At 35.0% G+C, this 20,918-nt stretch overlaps 1 protein-coding gene across 1 annotated transcript; it reads left to right on the forward strand.

The window, feature by feature from the left end:
* The first annotated feature begins 1,066 nt into the window (after nucleotides 1-1,066).
* Nucleotides 1,067-19,488, forward strand: LOC111635509 (protein JTB-like). Its single transcript, XM_023380485.1, has 4 exons — nucleotides 1,067-1,197; nucleotides 1,267-1,420; nucleotides 9,893-9,975; nucleotides 18,527-19,488. The coding sequence occupies exons 1-4, from the start codon at nucleotides 1,142-1,144 to the stop codon at nucleotides 18,684-18,686; spliced, it is 453 nt and encodes a 150-aa protein (XP_023236253.1). The 5' UTR covers nucleotides 1,067-1,141; the 3' UTR covers nucleotides 18,687-19,488.
* Nucleotides 19,489-20,918: the final 1,430 nt, after the last annotated feature.

Consider the following 20,918-nt stretch of genomic DNA (forward strand, 5'->3'; position numbering starts at 1 on the left):
CGTTTCGTTTCAATTGTAGTGTAGTGTTCTGGCTTCTATTACGCTCTTTTCTCATCAAACAAATAGGCAAAACTCATTTCCATTCGTAACTTTCGTCTTCAGTTCTGTGAATACATTTAATAAAAGATTGTGTTTGTTATTATTTACCGAACATCTTTAAAAATTGAAATATTGTGACGTGTCTTATAAAGAATTAAATGTTTATTCTTTTAGTGTTTTGTTTCGCTTTACTTCGCCCGAAAAAGGTCAATCCCCAAATTACGTGTGTTATTTATTATTTATTCCCACTTATACGTGTTGCGAATATAGAATTAGAGTAAGAATAATATGTTATTGACGTGGCCAGAAACGTCGTGGGATTCGAATCCGTATCCTTCCGGAGACGATCGACTGGGTAAGCACCGATATACTTTAAACCGAGTAAACACTACACACTTAAATACAATAGAGCGTCGATTATCCGAATCAATTGGGGACTGGGGTTGTTCGGTAAATCGATGTTTCGGATAACCGATCATGTACGAAAACATATATTAACCTATCCCGTGTTGAAATTTTTCTCCGTTGCGTGTCGCTTCGCGTTGAATTCTCGTCGATGTTAAGCCTAACGAAGACTATTGTATGGTTAAAAATTACTTCTTTATTTTGTACAAACAAAATAAATATATTGAAAAATATAAAAAACAATAAAGAATTATACTTCAGAAGTTAATTTAGTATCAAAAACGTAAAATATTTGAGTAGCCCAAGACATTGCCAAAGATTGCAGCGCCACAGCACTGGCGAAAATTTAAATTTGCCGACTGGAATTCTTTCGGATAATTGACGTTTCGGATAATTCACTTTCGGATAATCGACGCTCTACTGTATACGTTTTTGACGTTTCACATTTTCGGGCCATCCGATATTGTCTCACGTGATACATTTCAATTTTCCAATAACTCTTTCGAAATTCAAATTAATATAAATTTATTTATATTATTTCTCAATACTTAATACATATTATTTTTATGTACCATTTCGTACATTAAACGTAAAAAAAACAAACTAAAAAATCGATTACGGGTTATGCTCCTGGCAACACTGTTACGTTATAAGATGGCGGCTATCACGTTGCGGTAGACCCTTTAACGAAGTAAAAATGATCGAATCGTGTTCTTTTCGTCGCATGGTGTTCGTGGTGGCATCTCTGGTTTGGTAAGCGCTGGGTTTTCTTTCGTATTTGACTAATAACCGTAACTGGACGGCATATTTTGTATATTACAGCAGTTGTTTGGTGGTTCTGGTAGTGGAAAGTGTTTTGGCTCCTTCTCCCGACAAATACGCACGTCCGACCGACGAACTCGACAATTCTTCTTGTTGGAACAACGAAAAATATTCCGTCACGCAGAATTGCAGAGCCTGTAACCAGTTCGAGAAGGTTAGAGCTTCCTTTTCTATCTAAACATTAGCTGGGAAGTAACCCCCCATTTACTCCTTAATTATTAATTTCCACCCGTTTCGTGCAATTCTTAAATCGTTTGTTTCTGTGTTCTGGATAAATAAAGTTAATTGTTTTCGGGAACGAAAACGCCGATTTTGATGCGACTGAGTTGCATATTTTCTCGTTATTAATGAACGAAACTGTGTGCTAAACGTACTTTGACCGCATTTATCTAATGAAAATTCTGCGAGATGCCTCAAGAGCTTTTCCTTTTGCTGGCCGTGTTAATGTACGAGTTAAATTTCAAGTTTGTTTAATACGGTTTAATATTAAACGACAAATATGCTGTTAGGTCTCTTAGGATTAGATCTACTTTATCTGCTAAGAAATGAACACACTTTTGGATCGGTGTTAGATTCGTGGAGTAAACTATTGTCTGGCTTGGTCCTTGTGTCGCGAACGCCGTATTAGCCGTGCGAATGGTTACCGACGTGGCCTGCGGTTTGAGCCTGACGGTCCACCGAGACTGGCGCAGAAAAGAAAGGGTGCGGGTCGCTCGACGAGGTCGGAAGGTGCGTCAAGCTCGAAATCCGCCCTGCCTCGGTCCGAGCGTGCAAAAATAGCAAAATAATTTATCTTAATTTCTGGTCGACTGGCTCTGTTTTTTTTTTTTATTAATCCTTTCGTGTCGAACGTCGATTTATCATCTACGAGGATTTTGTCTACGATCACATGTTTCTTTCTGTAACCTTATTTGACTGTATTAAACTAAAATATCTAAGTATTATTTAGTATGTTTTGATAAAGTAAGAAATTGCAGTACAACAATATGGATAGAGAATTATGTAATTACCTGAGATAAAAAGCATCATAGTTTGTTAAGAGTAAACAAAGAAACTTAAACTTTTTTGGTTTATAAATAAAATTTTTATAATTGCTGCATTTCTGTTTAAAGATTTGGTGATGGGTATTATTTGTTAAGTTTTAGATCTTGAATTATTTATGGATGCTGAATAACGGTAGAGTAAACTTGTCCTTAAGGATTTTATGGTGGGCGTGCATTAATTATTTCCATCGTATTAGATCGAGAATATTTATAGCTGTTCTGTTAATTAGCTTTTAAGTAATTTACTGAAAGTCCATTAATATTATTAAATAGAATAAAAGTTTTGTTGCAGTGACTCTAGATTTGAAATAGTTCAATGGATGATATACACTGTTTTGTGTCTTCAACATCCCACTTAATTGAAACTTGTCAATTTATGTTAAAAGATTCTACCTTCTAATTTATCATTAGTTTTAGAAAGTAAATAATACTCTAACGAATTCTTTTGTACACGAACTGTATTCTTAACAATTTATTAATGTAACTTTTTATAATTCTTCTTTTTTATTTTTTAATAATAATAAAAAATTTATATATTAATTTATTTAGTACTGTCAAAATCTATCATAGCATTATATATATATATATATATATAAACAAACACATTGGGGAGCCTTGTTCCCTGGTTGCCATAGGCAACCCAACTCCACTCCTTGCTTGTTTGTTTCACTTGAGTCACCCACTTGTCCCAATATAGACTATTCATAACAAAAAATATTCCAATAATATATATATATCTTCATTTATGTGGGTTGTGTATGTGTATGTTTTCATCTGTGTGTATATATCAGAGCTGCATAGTCGGAGTAATGGAGTTTTGGTGTTTTAGTCAGAGTCATCAAAATATCCGCCGACTCCGACTCCTTTTTACTTCCCAACTTGTAATGTATATAAAATGGAAAAGTATTGGAATCATGTCAAATTTGACCCTCCAAGTTTCTTTTGCAAATCTACACGTTTGGAGACCTCCCGAATCCCTCAAAAAAGTCAATAAAAGGGAAAAAAATTTGCACGAATGTGTATGTTGGCGTCTAATTTGTTTAATTTCTTTATTTTCTGTTCTGAGATATTAAACAATATCTCAGAATGGGTAAAGTTTAAGAAACGAAATGTGGCACTGTAGCTTGCATATAAAGGGGCATTAATACTATTAAATTTTGGTTCTTAATGAAAGGTCGACAGGGTGAAGACATAAAAGTGGTCATGTGTCATATCTCTTAATGAATATTTTACTCATTATTAGGCATTCAAAATTAAAAAATAATAATAATAAAATAAAACTTGTCTCTACCCTCAAAGTAAGCTTTTTTGTCATTTTATAATAGTACAGTAAAACCCGTTAAGAAGTTCTCGCCTAAGATGCTAGAATATATATGGGGTCATGATTTAGTTCAACCACTTAATAACTAACTCTTGTGTTAAACCATCCGACTCCGATTCCGACCACAGAAATTATTAGGCTTCAAACAGGGTGAACAAAATCATGCCCCACACACACAGTCTAACATCCACACATAGAAAAAACCTCAAATCTTTTATATATCTCAATTTCAAGGTGCCCTGAGTCCAAAAATGTAAAAATTTGGGAAGGGTCATTTTTTGACCGAGCGCTACACTTTTCCTCTGTTACATATAACAGCCGGAGAAGTAAAAATTATTGAATACATATTTATATATTACTTAGAGGAGTTTTATAGCTTTGGATTAAAAAGTTTCTACGTTCTATCATTATTAGAACTCTATTTATTGAATCTTTTATTCTAAGGTCTGTATACAGTGGATTCCACTTAATTGGGACACCGGTTAAATGGGGCATACACTTTATTGGGCCAAATCTCAAAGAATGGAAACCAAACTAATAAATTAATACATAATTTAATCGCTTAATTGGGACAGTAGCAGAAAAGAATTTAGCAATTTTTGATATATTTTAGTAATCTTCCAAAAATATGTAGGCACTATGTACACTAATGTCATATAGGCCTAACGTTTGGCAGAGAGAAAGCGATTTTGTCCTGCTTGGACAGTTCAGTTTTTCTGGAGGGGGTCAACATAGTGGGACGTATCACACAGAGATTTTGTCTGAGGTGGACCTGAATGTGAGTTACTGATCATGCTCTGGATTGGACCGGATGATCTTAAAAGCAAAGGGTCAAAGATCCCTGGACAATTTTTTGAGGTCTCTCGACTGAGTTAGAAGACAGCTAGAGTTTCCTTGGAAGACAATATGTGCATACTTAAGTCTAGATTAGGGCAGCAGCCATCCGATTGTTGAGACCAGCATCGAGCTGGCAGATTCTACGGTTACTCTCGCCAAAGTGGCCCATCTCCAAGTAAAGGAAACTGTGCTCGAAGGAAGACCATAAAATGACTTTTGGACAAACCTTTCTTTTTCTCCCTTTTTGGTTAGAACATGTTCTAACTAAAAAGAAAGGAAAAATTGTTTGATCAGGAACGGATCGAATGGTCAACCCTTTATATGCTTATAACATTTACGTGTTGTGGCGTTACAGGAGTGGAGTCTTGGAGAATGAACTCGTCCAACTCCTGTAACCCCACAACACGTAAGTGTTATAAGCATATAATAACTTCGTTGGCGTGAAGTGTCATTGTATACTATATCGTGGTCAACCCTTGTTTACATCACTACTAATATTTGGCAACACTAGCATTACGCGAATCAGTTATTTATCATCGTGAGTCTGGCAAATTTATAGTACAAATATTTTCTGTATTTTGGTTTAATAAAGCCTTAAAATAGATAGCTAATTATTATTTTTTACCTACTTATTTATTTACCTATGTATTACATATTTTATTATAAAACTTATTATTAGTTCATTTAACTGGTGCAAGCCGCTTAATTGTGCCAAAATGGATTAGTCCCAATGTGTCCCAATTAAGCGAAATCCACTGTATATATAATAATACATTGATTTTTAACCAAATTTTTAATAATTTATTAAATAATTTAGAACTGTCTGGGAGAAAAGAACTAGCCCAGAGTGGGATTTGAACCTGCAACTTCCACTTGCTAGTTACACCAACTTCCCCCATTTGCTTACTCAACCTCTACTTGCTTTGCTACTAATTATTATATTGTATTATAGTTGCATTTATTGTAATATAGTTTCACTTGTTTTTTTTCTTTTTTTGTAATGTTTATTTTGGCTTTGTATAATGTGCTACTGTATCTTGACATTGAACAGTGACTAAGTGACATTGAACAGTATCACAGATACTGTTCAATGTCACTTAAATCATTTGCATTGTATCACTCCACTGTATTTATTACAGTACACTTTTTGTTATTTCATTTCTATTATTTTCTTTTAATTTTATTTATTTATTTATATTTTGTTTCTCATAATAATTATTGATACATTTGTGACACCAACTTGATCACTGTAATACTTAAGTGTTCTGATGTACTAGATGTGCTAATACTCTGACGCTACTGATCACAGTCTTTCAGAGTATTATAATAAAGATCGTGTACATGTGCACGTCCATGTTTTGCTACTCTTTCAGCTCAACTCCTTCTCACTTCGCTCAAACTCTCTGTATTCAATTTGCTTACTACTATAAAAATTTCAATTTAAAATCCTCTAAAATGCACCTAAGTTTAAGCACATAATTTGGAAAATATAATAGAAGGGAACATTTCATTGTTGAATATTGTGCAAGAAGTTATGTTCCAGATATAGAAAGTAAATTAGCTGTCTAACCAGATTATTTATTTAGAATAAATTTTAGAATTATTCCATTAAATTAATTTATACTATTTGGAGTATAGGAATTGAATTATTAGCATAAACTTTGTGCTCGTTCATCACAATGAATAATCAAATGTTAGATTGTTCATTTAATATTTAAGCATTTGTTAATTAGCACAAAGTTTTATATTTAATATTCACATGTGTAACTAAGTTTGTGAATGAGTGTTTCTAAATATAATTATGTTCATTTTTCTGGCATGTAATCTATCTAAATCATTTCATAACTTCTAAATTAATTTTTTCAATTTTTGATTATTAGTAATGCTACATCTGCACATAAAAAACATCATGTAAGTTATAATTTTTATATTGAAATTTGACAACGTTGGCTACATACTCATAAAAAGTTAAAATTCTTAACAAAAATCCTAGTACACTGCCTTTTTGCAATCACAACTAATTATCGGTCACTTAATATTAATCAGACTTAGCTTTGACTGTATTTAATTTCCTTTTAAATATTTCCAAATTATTTGATTTTCAGTACAATTTTTTCTTAACATTGTTATCATTGGCCATATAAGATTAAATAAATGATTATTTCTCAGAAATGATGGAGTGGAATTCCGAGAAACTAATCGGAAAGATAACAAAATCAATCTTCATCGGGTTGTTGCATTTTGAATCGTAAGACGACTTACTTTATCCAAATATTTCATAATCAATTTTGTAAACCTTTCTGATGCTGCAAGATCAATGGTTATTGTATGAAGAATTTATTTTAGTTCTTAAAAGAGATCATTGCAGTTATGAATATGTAGCTTTTCTAAATACAGTGGTACCTCAGTATATGTCTGCTTTAGAATACGTGCTGTTTGGACGAAACAAATTTTGCTCGTTATACGACTTTTGTTCAGTATACGACATAATTCAATTATACGCACCATCAATGAACAAGTAGCACTATCGGTATACTAGACCAGACTAGACGTTCGCGGTGCAACGGTTTATAACTTTGTTAAATTTCTTCTGGTTTTAATTCATAAGTAAAATTTTATTATTTTTATTAATCACAAACTGCAAAAAGGCAAATGAAAAGCGACAGAAAACTAAAAAAATGACTAGAGTTACAATGGAACTGATGAAAGAGATTGTTGAGGAATACGAAGGTGGCACGCATGTTCGAGATTTTAACTGTTGTTTACCGTATTCCGAGAACGATGATATGGACAATCGCGAAAAATAAAGACATTATTAAATCTGCTGACATTGCGAAAGGGGTTAAATAAATTTCTAAACAGAGATCGAAGACATTAGATCATGTCAAGAAATTGCTTTTGCTTTGGATAACTGAAAAACAGTGCTGGAGACAGCGTATCGGAAGCAATTATTTGCGAGAAAGCTAAAAAGATACACGCTGATCTCACGAAAAATCAAGCAGGAGCTAGCCAGGAAAGTGAGGTGTTTAAAGCCAGCCATTTTTTTTTACACGAGAACGGATTAATCATTTTTACATACTTCTTATGGGAAAGGTTGGTTTGGTATATGTCCAATTCGGTATAAGTCCAAACATCGGGAACGGATTAAGGTTGTATACCGAGGTTCCACTGTATTTTATTTTGGAAAATACTTGTATAATGCAGAATAAGGATTCCACACACAGTTAAGATATTAGGCTACAAGCAGTTCATTTTGTTTGGCTTGACAGATAACACATCTGTTACAAGGTTACATATAACCTTGTAACAGATCTTAAGAACTGTTTATATAATTTATCTGTGGAATGTCAAAAAATTGAGAAATGCAAACTAGAGGGGTCAAAATTATACCAATTGCCATATTTTACTTATATTATTTTCCATGCTATTAGAACACTTTTGTCGAATTGCAAAACAGTCAAGAATTGTTTATTCTTGAATGAGCATATTAGATACAATAAAGAGGCAAAAAGCTAATTGGATGGGACACGTGATTCAAAAAGGTTTATGGAATGACATTATGGAAGAAATGGTTGCAGGCAAAAAGAAACAAGGGTGGAGAAAAATTAAAATGGTGGATTACTTGAAAGAGGGTAGTTATAAGGAGCGGACAAAACAGAGGGAATTAGAGGTTTTATCTCAAATGTAACCAGACTTAATTACGATTTACTCCTTGTCGACATTTACAGTTTTTTTGTAAATCTCATTCCTACCCCAAAAATAAGGTTTCTGCCCTTTTATAATGAGTAATATATGTATAAATTTAATTTTAGGAAATCTTGTAACATATGGCACCATACACAATAATAAATAAAAAGATAATTATAATACAAGAATATATAATACTTTCTATTATATATTTCTAGCCACAAGACAAAAATTATATAATAAAAAGAATATATAATACAATAATAAATAAATAATAAAAAGAATAAAAAACACAAATAGAACTACTCAAAGCTTCAAAAGTACTTTGACTAGAAATCTAGATGTCCGAGTCAAAATAAACCAGAGTTCGCCAGTGGTCGAAGCCGCCAAACGTCAGTAGTTAGTCCCGGTTTGAGCTTGATGCAAGTTGGCCGAGCAAAGTTTTCCAAGTTTTCTTTGCGTAAACAGACCAACCAAATAGGGGGCAGTTTTCTCATAGAAATCCTTCCAGAAGACAACCTTTGCAGATCACTCTTGCAATGTTCTGTCTTATCTGTCAAGCCAAACAAGATGAACTGCTTGTAGCCTAATATCCTAACTGTGTGTGGAATCCTTATTCTGCATTATACAAATATTTTCATAACTGCAATGATCTCTTTTAAGAACTAAAATAAATTCTTCATACAATACCCATTGATCTTTCAACATCAGAAAGGTTTACAATAATTGAAAAAATATTCAAGAATTTTCAAATTTACATTGAATGGCCACATTTTGAAAACTGAAATACTGTAAATACTTTTGGTTAAGCAACTAATAATTTTTATTAGTCACTTTAATTATTTTTATTACAAATAATTTTTATTAATACATTTGTATAACACCTTTAACAATTTAAATTTAAGTTTATTATGCCATTATTCTATTTTATTAATGTAAAGATATTATAAGTAATAGATACAAATGTAAGAAACTATCACATTTGTGCGTACAAAACCCATTAAACTTCGTGACTTTAGAGAATTTTTAAACTTAGTTTTGCTGTTGGTTAATCTTTTGGAGAGTTAATATATAAATTGAAATCTTTTACTTTCAAACAAATTTTTTTGAGAGAATACAGGAAATTTAACATCTGAAAACTACTAAATAATACAATACCTCTTCACATCATTAATTATGCTTTGAGAGCAGGTGTTGCCCTTAGTTTTATGGAAGCAGATTTAAATAGAAATTTTTCGTAGGAAAATTTTAATTCCAGTCTTTGTTATAACAAAATTAAACAGAAATTCAAAAATTTTTTGATTGTTCCATTACAATCAAATCAATCAAATTGTTTATTGTTTAATAATTAGAGTGATGATCATCATTAGTTTTCTGCTAGTTATAGTAGGTCTGGTGAGAACTACTAGTGTCCTGCACTATTGTCTGTAGCTCCCTCTTTCAAGTCATCCACCATTTTAATTTTTCTCCACCCTTGTTTCTTTTTGCCTGCAACCATTTCTTCCATAATGTCATTCCGTAAACCTTCTTTTTGAATCACGTGTCCCATCCAATTAGCTTTTTGCCTCTATTGTCTCTAATATGCTCCTTTTTTCACCCACTGTTCTTAGGACATACTCATTTCTCAATTTATTGCTCTATGATGATATGATCTTAAATTTAAAAATTAATTTTTTTTATACCTGACAGTTAATAAACATGTTTTGTATTAATATTTTTTATGTTAACTTTTTGATAGGTCAGCAAACATACCTTAGCCTGTCTCTCTACTGGTTACAAAGAAGAAATAACTTGTGAAAAATCAGGAACTGTGTACAGAAGGTAATTATGGTGAATTTCTGATATTTTTTGTTATTACAAACCTTAATTAACAAAACAATTTCCTTATTTATTAAGTCAGTAAAAATTCACAGGAACTTCAAATTTATAATTACAAAACTTTATTATTTTAATTTTTTAATTAGAGTTATCTATATATAAATTAATATAACATATACAACCCTATACACTTTTAGTACCAAATGATCTGCCAGATTTTTTTCAAGAATATTCTGAGTTAAAAAAAATTGATAAATTTAATTATTACAGATAATTAAGAGATGGCAGCTTAAACCCCTACCTCTATCCAAATTGCTTTGTATCTGATTATTAATTAACTTTTATGTAACCGATAAAAAAGATCTGGCAGATTGTTTGGTATTAGAGAAATCTTTATAGATATATTGGGGAAATAACAACGGAAGCAACTTTTTTTTACTGAAACTTAAAATTTCTGTTCCATTTACAGTTTTTGGTTATACATTTAAGATACAATAAAATAATTTGATAAAATTGAATAGCAATTTTAATGTCGTAAGTTATGCTGCCAAATAAAAACAAACTATTTTTGCATTTTTTTTGTATTTAAATCAAAATGAAAGAAATTGTAAATATCACTCATTGCAATCTTTTCATTTCTTGAGTAAGAAGTAAATTTTATAATCATGCTAAATGGACAAATAATTTAATTTTTAAACAAATAATGCAAAATATTCATTTAGTATTGTGTATGACATCATTTCAAGATATGAAACAAGAAACAAATCACAAGCACATTGTGTATAGAAATAGAAGCATAAAACAGAAATTTAAGATTATGATAAGTTTTTCAATCACTGATATTTATAAATTCTTAACTAAAATATGTGAAACAGTATTATAATGATTTGTAAAAATTTTATACAAATCACGGTGTGTTCTCCCAGGATGACAAAAATGCCAAAAACAAATAAATAAATAGTTTGTTACTAACGTTTTTGAATTGAAAAAAAGTTCTTTTTCAGGTAACTTTGAATTTCTGATGGAATGCAGATCGAAGAAAACCGAATTTGAAATTCGAACATGCACTTCCCGCTTCCCAAGCGTGTGTTCGAATTTCAAATTCGGTTTTCTTCAATCTGCATTCCATCAGAAATTCAAAGTTACCTGAAAAAAAACTTTTTTTCAATTCGAAAATGTTAGTAACAAACTATTTATTTATTTGTTTTTGGCATTTTTGTCATCCTGGGAGAACACACCGGTAACAGGTTTGAAGATTTTATTTATTATTTTATAGAATTTTGAGATAGTCAATTTATATATATATATATATATANTTAAATATACTCATATGTTCACAGAAAATAAAAACAAAAATGCTTAAAAAATTGATCATTAATCTAAAAGATTGTGAGTGAAATTGCACTGAATGATTTTTATAAGTTATCTATATCTTTTTACTACATTATACAAATAATTTTTGGTTGAGTTATTTAAGAAAATATACTGTATGATAAAAAATTATGTAATTTTATTTTATTTATATTATTGGAAAAATTTAACAATTTTTGTTTTGTACCATTTTATGTAACAAAATTATGTTGACTGCTCATTTATAAAAGTTATTTTTTAAAAGTTTTAGTTTTTATGTTATAAATTGAGTTTAATTTGCACAAATCTTCACTTAATGTATATATTACAGTCAATGATGTGAGTATACAAAATCTTATGAATAACTTGACATTCACCACATTTGCACATTATATTGGGCAATGACACGAATAGATGGAATTGGATGTCAGCTGCCAGTCTAGCAGGCAATATTGGCAACATGTTAAAGCAACAACACCCAGTACCACTTGGTAATAATGTAAATTGCTGTGGCAGTCACCATACACCACATAGTATAACCTTATTTTGGTTATTTTTGTTCTTGTTCTGTTGTTTAAAGTACAGTAGTGGAAAAAGTTATGTACTGAATTTTATAAATTAGTGAGTGAGGTGAGGGAGGAGAAGTTTGGGTTCTAATGAATATACTAAAAAAAATTTGAACTGTGGGACAAAACAGTGCTCTTGCCAAGCAGAAGCGTGCTGCATCTCAAAGTGTAATTTAAATCTCAGTTGTTTGAATAAATATGACAAAATATACATGTGGGTCTGCTGATGGTTGCCTGATCCCATTGTACTTTTATGTTTTGATGTTGCGAGTAAGCTGCCTGTGTTGTATTATTTAGATTTTTATCAATTGTGTACTTACATTCCTTAAGTTGTTGTAAATTATGTATAGTGGCACCCACATAGACCAGTTTTGATTTTGAAACGTTGGTCAATTATCGGGATGGAGTAAATCCGTAGACCAGAAATGAAGAGTGGTTTTAATTAAATTATATCCCATCTTTAAGAAACATACATAAGAAAGTGGCCAGAGCTAATGATGTATCAATAGTATATCGATGCAACCCAACAATCTTCAGAATTTTTAATAATATCAAACAGAAAAATTTCGTACACTTATAATAAAAGTTTACAAATATAAAAAAATTGTAAGTGTATGAAATTTTTGTTTGATATTATTGGAAGCTAAGCTAGAGATTGATTAAAGTAACGTGCTGTCCGAGGTTTTTTTGTCCCGGTTGTACACTAATCATTATTCATTTATTTAACTTAGGCCTCTACCACCTTACCTTAGAGGTATAAAAGTAAAACAAGCCCTAAATTTTAGTGTGTGCTCTATTTAGGATTACATTCATTTCTTTTTCTGTTTAAATATTGAGATTATGTCCTAAAAAATAAATATATTGTGTTATCCTGTGCTATATAACTAAATAAACATCCAAATCACAGGTGTACAATGCTCTAGAAAAACTGAACCACAAAAATGAAGTTACAATATTGATATTCAATGACAACCAACGATTGACTGTCATTTATTTCCATGCCCGGTCATTGTTGACAGTACTTTCCCAAAAGAAACACAACGTTTAGCAAAAGACACAAATGTTTAACGTGTACGGACAACGATCGAACATCCAGTCATAGACGTAGTCGCATCACTTTTGGTCGTTCACGTAAGTAAACAGACATTCGTGTAATTTTACATTTTGCATCATTGACCATAATATATACATTCCAAAAACAATAAATGTTGAAATTTCTTTACTTGAAATAGTTTTTCATTAATGAAGAAAGAAATTTTAATAAATTAGAAATACAAATTTGGAAACAGTTGATGTTTTGAAGAAATATTAATTAAGATACAGCTTGGTGACAAGTCCCAGTCAATTATTCCAAAACAAATAATGTAACCACTTGCTATAAAATTTTCATTAATGTATACTAAGTTGAACATTAGGTAAAAATGGTGCAGCCGTCTGCTTGCTCGCTTTTAGATTGCGGGGGACGGAAGCTACCCAAGGGGGCCAGAGACTGCCAGTTTTGCCATTTTTCGATTTGTTTTTCGGTTCGACGGGACGATTATTTAGCACGCGCTCGATCAGTATACGTCAGTAAAAAGTCCGCACCGGTCCCACATAAATTTTAAATTAATCGAACAGTGAAAAACTTATTACTCTCCTGTATAAATATTTTGTTAATAAAACCAGAAAAATGTGTGTTATAAGTAATGAAAAATGCTAGTGTCTTAAAAGTTAGATTATAACATAATTATAAATATCCAGATCTATAAATCTTTTATTTTTTTTGCCAATTTACTCTAACAATGTGGTCGCATGATAATTTTGAATCGGATTTACATTTTATGCCATAGATTTTCAAATGAGAAAAATATTTTCCCTTTTGAAAGCCGTGGCATCACTTCAGTATTCTGTGCATTTAGTGTATTGATTTTTTTCCTAATGTCACAGTACTGTTCTGTTAGAAACCAAGTCTGTGTGAGTGTAGGCTATATAATTTTTTTACAATATTTAAATCTGAGTTTATAGTATTTATTGTATTCAATGCTAACATTAGTTTTTCAAAAACACTCGAATTCATTTCTTCCAATATTACGTTAGTATGGGAAGAGATCAGTTAATTAATAAACTTTTGATTGTCTAATTAATGTTTCTATCATTCTGGCTGTCCAGAGTTAGAATCTTTATAGATTGGACCATATCACTTGTTTCAATTTAAATAATGCCCAGCCTTTGTTTTGCCTAGTGAAATTTCTTTTTTCCTCATATGTTCAGAAATAGTTTTCCACTGCATAAATTTTTATAATGAAGTGAACAAGAGTGTAGTTAGAATATAAATAAATAGGCTTATCTACTATAAATACTTCTTTTTCATTTCATTATTTTATTTCCTCGTCAATTTGCATTTTATCCTACGTAAATATTTACAGTTCTGTGTCGTATTGTTGTTTTATTTCTTGCCAAAGTTTTCCCGGTTGCCATGTTCCAGTTTTACGTATTTGTTAATACTTCCGTACGTGCCAGACATAGAAATATTTTAGGAAAATCGGCCGTACAATTCGTTTAACCGTGGAAGATACATATTAGAAAAATATTTATAGTTTATATTATATTTTTGTTTTTTACTTTCCCGGCTTACGTATACAACGGAAAGAAAGTATGGCTATAATGTAATCTTAAATGTTTTGGAATAGTCGAGGACCGTTGTGTGTGAGTAGTGGGGATGGCTTTTGGAGACGTTTGACGCACACGCTTCAGTTGATTTTTCATAAGTAAAAGTGTACGAATAACAGAAAAAAGTAGAAAGTGAAGTGTGAAAAGTAAAAATATAAAAAACAATGCCAAAGCGTAAGAAAGAATTTTTGCGGTCTCGAACTATATCTGAAAGGCAAAAGATGTCCTTGAGAAATGAAACCACGGAAGAAAGAGAAGTTCGTCTAACATTGCTACGAGAAAATTATCAACGAAACAGAAATAATCAAACAGAAGAGCGACTTGAAAATTATAGGGAAACGCATCGAATCAGAGAAAGATTATGTAGAGGAAGAGAAGCAGTCTTTTATATATAAGAAAAACTATATTACATATAAATATACGAACAAATAAAAACCCAGCGAAGCGGGTACTCGCAGGTAGCTTCATCAAGTATTTAATGAAAGCCAAAGTATTTATCACACGCTATAGCGGAAGTAAGCGTGTACAACAAACAAAGTAAACAAGCCTAAAGTAAAACAAGCCTCCCGCAAAACTCAAGAGCGTAAAATCGCATGAAAAACAAAAAAAAAAAAAAAAAAATTAAATGTGCACCATGACACCCCAAGATATCTGTCATGGTAGAGACTGCAATTAGTAATATGAAAGAGAGACGTGGATCGTCTCTTCCCGCTATCAAATTATATATTGCTGCCAATTTCAAAGTTGACACGGTCCGTTTGACTCCTTTTATCAAGAATTATTTGATAAATTCGTAAGAGCCTACTATTTTCGAGCCGTTTTAACGTCCCTCCCTCTCTGTTGGGTGTAATGACGGGCATTTGGCGCAGTATTGGGGGTGTGCCTGATGGCACTCGTGCAGTTTAGGAGTACGGCCGTTTGAAAGGTTTTCTACGTAAAATTAATCGATTGTAGACTAATTTGACTCGAATATTTCTAAAACACATAATGTTTTGGGAATAACCCATATAAAATATATGTACTATACGTGCTCGATGGGCACTCGTGCACTTGGTGCGGCGGTTTGAAAGGTTTTTAACGTAAAATTAATCGATTGTAGACTAATTTCACTCGACATTTCCAAAACACGTATAATTTTTTGGGAATAATCCGTATAAACTACGCTATAAACAAAAAATTGTCGGAATATTTACCGAGTGTACTCCGTTCGAAGACTCCATTGCTTAAGCTTCATTTCGTCGCGGATCGGCATATCGGCGTACGAAGCTGTGGCGTGACATTTGTCGGTGGCGCGAGTACTCATCTCCGACTATTTCCCGATAATTTATTCTTTTTGCCGAACTTTGGAGACAGCACGTGATAGATCATAATATAGTATTTTTATTGTAATTAGAAACGACTTACTATTATTATTGACTACTAGCTGCCAGTACCCGCTTCGCTGGATTTTTTATTTGTTCGTACATTTATATGTAATATATATATATATATAAAAGACTGTTTCTCTTCCTCTACATAATGTTTCTGTGATTCGATGCGTTTCCCTATAATTTTCAAGTTGCTCTTCCGTCTGATTATTTCTGTTTCGATATGATTCGAGACCACAAAAATTCTCTCACGCTTTGGCATTGTTTTTTATATTTTTACTTTTCACACTTCACTTTTCACTTTCTACTTTTTTCTGTTATTCGTACACTTCTACTTACGAAAAATCAACTGAATCTCGTGCGTTACACGTCTCCAAAAGCCATCCCACTACTCACACACAACGGTCCTCGACTATTCCAAAACATTTAAGATTAAGATTACATTATAGCCAATCTTACCCGTTTTCGCGGAATGCAAGAATTAGGTCCCCCGTGTCCACATTAATTGCAAAAAACCGTATGTGCGCCTGTAAATCTTGCACTCCGCTTTCTCTTAACACTTCCTTTGTTACTCAACACTTCCATTGTTACGCATTTTCGAAGTCAACTTTCAACCTCCGTATCTCCCACACTCTTATAGCTATCGAGACGCAACCACCATAGCGCAGGATGGGAGACTCGGGGCTACTACCGCACACAAACACCATTCGTGCGCGATGAATTTGGCTGCAGAATGAAGTATAGGCACAAACACGATCTTGAAGATTTTAATAATAAACTATAACAGATAGCAATATACGCAGTAAATGTCTGGAAAGTTAAGCAACTCTTGGCTGGAATTTTATTTTCCTGGCTGTTATATATACACGACAAGGGAATGTGCGGGAATCGTGTTAAATTTGACCTTCTGAGTTTTTTTTTGCAGATCTCCACGTTTTGAGACCCCGAACCCAAAAAACTAAAACACATCTATCAACGAGTTGCTTAACTTTCCCGGCTGTTATGAGATTAATAATTAAGAAAATATATATGTCACGCCATCTGTTACGAGATTATGTTATAAAAACTTTGCTATTTTATAATAATAAAAAAATATATAAAATTTTTATAAGAAAATCGCGCAACAGATGGCGCCACATACAATTTTAGTTATTTATTTTGATTAATAATGTAAATGTTATTTTTAAAATACGATCTCTCAAAAGCCGGGAAAGTTAAAATAGCGCGTGGCGCCATCCATTACGAGATTTTGTTTTATAAAAATTTTTATGGTATTAATTGTTATAAAATGCTTAATTTTGAGGGTAGAGACCGGGAGCGCTCGTATATTGGAGTACCCCCTTTTCCCTACCTCCCCACGCACATGAACATCCATACATACGAAATTGACCGTCAGTTTGTTCGTTACAATTAACCTATAGAAAAAAAGAGGGTAAGGCATCCGTTTACTCGGCCAAGTTCATTTTTTATTCTCTCAAAGCATGTTTAAAGGTAAACTTAAATAGTTTTCTGGTTATTTATAAAAGAAACAATGGCATTTTCTCAAAGGACAAACGAAATATATTTAAGCGGAAAGCCAATAAAGCAATAACAATAATAATAGAACGGCCAAGGACGGGACAAAAAACTAGTCGGGGGTAGCGGGGGGCGGAAATTCCGGCGGTGGTAAAACGCGGTGGGAAGGCGAGGACGTCGGCCAAATCTTAAATTTATTTTCCGACCGCCATTTCGGTCGTCGGCCCCAAAATTAAATAGTAAAATCGAACGTGCGGTACAAATTCTCTCCTAGTCTCGAGCGTAGGCGTCTCCGATTGTACCGCTTTCGTATACACCGTTACGCGCGTACTGGTACACACCGTAGCATTTATTTGGGGAATTTTCGAAAATTGTCATTTATAACGCACTCGTAAACACGGAGCGTAAATGACGTTTCGGAAATCGATTTAAAATTCTTTACGCCCGGGGGTGATATTTAATTTGACGAAATGTAGGTCAGTAAGAAATTAAAAAAAAAAAACCTTCCTCCCAAGCCAGTTTGGTTAATTTAAACGTCTACTCGTTACGCCAATCAAAAACTAGCTTCTAGTTTTCCCACGTTGGTGTTTTTCCCACTACTTGGTCTCTGTAAAATTTTATGTCGTTCCCCAATTCGAATCTCTACTCGCCTACGCCAGTTTCGTAATGCACGCCGGGGGGATACGCGCGATTAGTTTAGGTTTAAACGAAAATCGCGCGCGAGTACCCCACAGGCGACTTATTTAAGTGTTATAAGGAACGTTCCGTGGCGTTAGTCCGTTCCATCGAAGGCGTCTGAAATTTTAAACGGGTGGGCGCTTGGAATTTATATAGAGAGAAAACACCAGAGAGGTCAGCCTTACCCGCATAAATTATAAAGCCAACCGTTCCCCGTCCAGTTCGGTGCTAGGGATTTTTCGGCCAGAGGCCGAATATTCGGCTTCCGATTGGTCGAGCGATTCGTGGCAAAAAACAAAAAGAACGATCGGAAACCGGTCTAGGAGATACAATTCGTATTTAAGTGTTAAGTTTATACAATAGAAGTACTCTTCGCGGCATTATTTAAGAGGGTCGATCGAGTGACGCTTCGTTTTCTCCTTTGTCCAGCTGCAAGGTGCCCTGGTTGGAGCAGCGCAACTTCTGGCTGGTGGAAGGGACGGCGGCCGGAATGGCCCTGTTGGGAGGACTGGCGGTCACCTGGAGACAGAAGAGACTGGACAGGAGGACGGTCGAGAGGATCCAGAGACAGATCGCCGCCGGGGTCTGAGCCGCGTAGTTAATTAAAACGTCCTTCAGTTGTTCACCCGAGGATCGACAGGCCTTTGGGGGGCGTCTCACCCCTCCGTAATCTGCCGGCAAAGAGGGAAATGTGATAAACATCGCGCTTCTCGGGTGGACCGAGGATGGACGACTCGGGGGGATTTCGAGCCGGGTTGACCCATTCCCTGTCGTTGGCGCAATTGCCGATATTTCCGTCACCGATCCGGTTGCCGAAAAGGCGGCCGAGTAAGGATAGATTCGGAGGGTCGCCCGCTACGTAACGGGCGAGTCGGAGGTCTCCAAGGTCGTTGGTCCGCGCGTTATATATAAGTATGGGAGCGCGACCCAACCCGATCGTTCGGGCGCTTACCTTCGGCGATATGGCCAGACCGGTATGTGGCAGACAGGTAAATTTTTCCCCGTTTTTTCTTTCTTTTTTTTTTTTAAAGATGGCTCTTCCCTAGGTGACGGTTCTCGCCCCGCTGCTACTGCTGCTGCTGCTCGCAGTATCCACTTTACCCGTCGGGGCGGAATACGTGGGATACGTGTCCTCCGATCGCTACTACGGCTACAAAAGGGTGGGATACAACAGTCGCTACGGCACCCCCAACTACAGCATCCAGTTGGGCGCCGACAAAAACGCCGCTCCCTCCCTCTCCGCTCCGGCCTCGGACCCCTCTTTCCTGCAATCGGGCGGAAACGTCGTCTACAGTTACACCAACATCCAACACTGACCGGAAGCCATCTTCCTCCTCTCCCCTCTTCTTCCGACGTCGCCCAGACTCGTCGTCTACTTCGGGTCCGCCATCCTCGTCCACGCCGACAGATTTTTATCAATAAATGAATTATTTTGTCGTAGTCTTTGTGGTTTTCTTTTTAAAATCGGTACAGGCGGGAGGGAATAATCGCTTACATACAGTGTGTCCGGACGAATTCCGCGGGGGCGACACACCCCCTGCGCATTCGGATGGACGAAATGCTCTCCGTCTTTGTTTCGTTTTTCGGCCTTCCGACCGATTCGTCGCCTACGAAATAACCTTCGTTGGCCGTAATTCTCGCCTCGTCCTCGCAGATATAAATGTAAAGTTGTTAAATATTTTGTTCGATATAATTCGGGGACGACGATTGTCTTCGGTGTACGGAAAATTACGCTACTACAAACGAACTAAAAATGAATTTCGTAGTTTAAGTGCATTTCATGTATGGGGCTGCGCAAGGAAATGGAGCTGCTCTTCAAAGGATGTACAGTACGTGGAGCGATTTCCGGGTAGGAATCTGCCGGATCGCCGACCATTCGAACGTCTTCATCGGGAGTTGCGCGTGGAAATCGCTCCACGTACATCCTTTGAGCAGCAGCCCCATACACGAAATGCGTGTCGGCAAGCTCCACATTATTGCTCAAAATCCGTGCGGGGAATGACGATTCGAAGCAGCAAAGCGCCCTCTCGCTTTCCTATACGAAATTTGCTTATTTGAAACACCCCGTATATATACAAAATACAGGTAGATAAATGATTTACGCGACGTTACGTTAAAATTACGTAAATTTCGTCGTACGAATATATATTGAGTTCGTCTGACGATTTTGCTCTCATAGAATTGCAAATAATCTTAACCTAGCCGATGCACGAAAGAATAAATACAATAAAAAAAATAACGTTAACCTCCGGGCACGCGTACCGTTTTACTAAAAAAAATGGCGCCACAATCGCGTGACACACCCCGGCCCAATCGTGACGTAGATAACCGTCGTCGACCGAGCCACGAAAATTCTGTAATTTCGCCTTCCTGTTTTAATCCGGCTTCTGCCAACCACCGCCAGATGTCTCCTACGGGCGTTTTGTTAGACACACTCGTATTAATCCGTTCGGAAATGGTTTCGCCTCCGCTCTTGACGGTCGTCCGCATTTCTTAAAATACGTCCCTCGGCCCGCCTGGCCCGAACGACGTAAATCGGGAAGGAAAAAGAGCGCGAGGTTAGGCGTATATTTTTAGAGAATGGAAGCCGCGTCGACCTCGTCCCGAATCGGACGGACGAGGAAAATATAAGACCCGCGTCGTCGTACTCGGACGCTTTCGTTCCTCGACATGAAGATAGCGGTGAGTGCGGCCACTCTCCCTTTCCCTCCGTTTGTCTGTCCGTTTCTCTCTCTCTGTCGTCTGTCTTTCGAGCGCTCTACTGTCGTATACGTGACCTAACATCAAACATAGAGGGTACTGTCGCCGTTCAGAGGGATCC

Source organism: Centruroides sculpturatus, unplaced genomic scaffold, assembly GCF_000671375.1.
Source record: "Centruroides sculpturatus isolate CEXI.00-Female unplaced genomic scaffold, Cexi_2.0 scaffold978, whole genome shotgun sequence".
Taxonomy (NCBI): Eukaryota; Metazoa; Arthropoda; class Arachnida; order Scorpiones; family Buthidae; genus Centruroides; species Centruroides sculpturatus.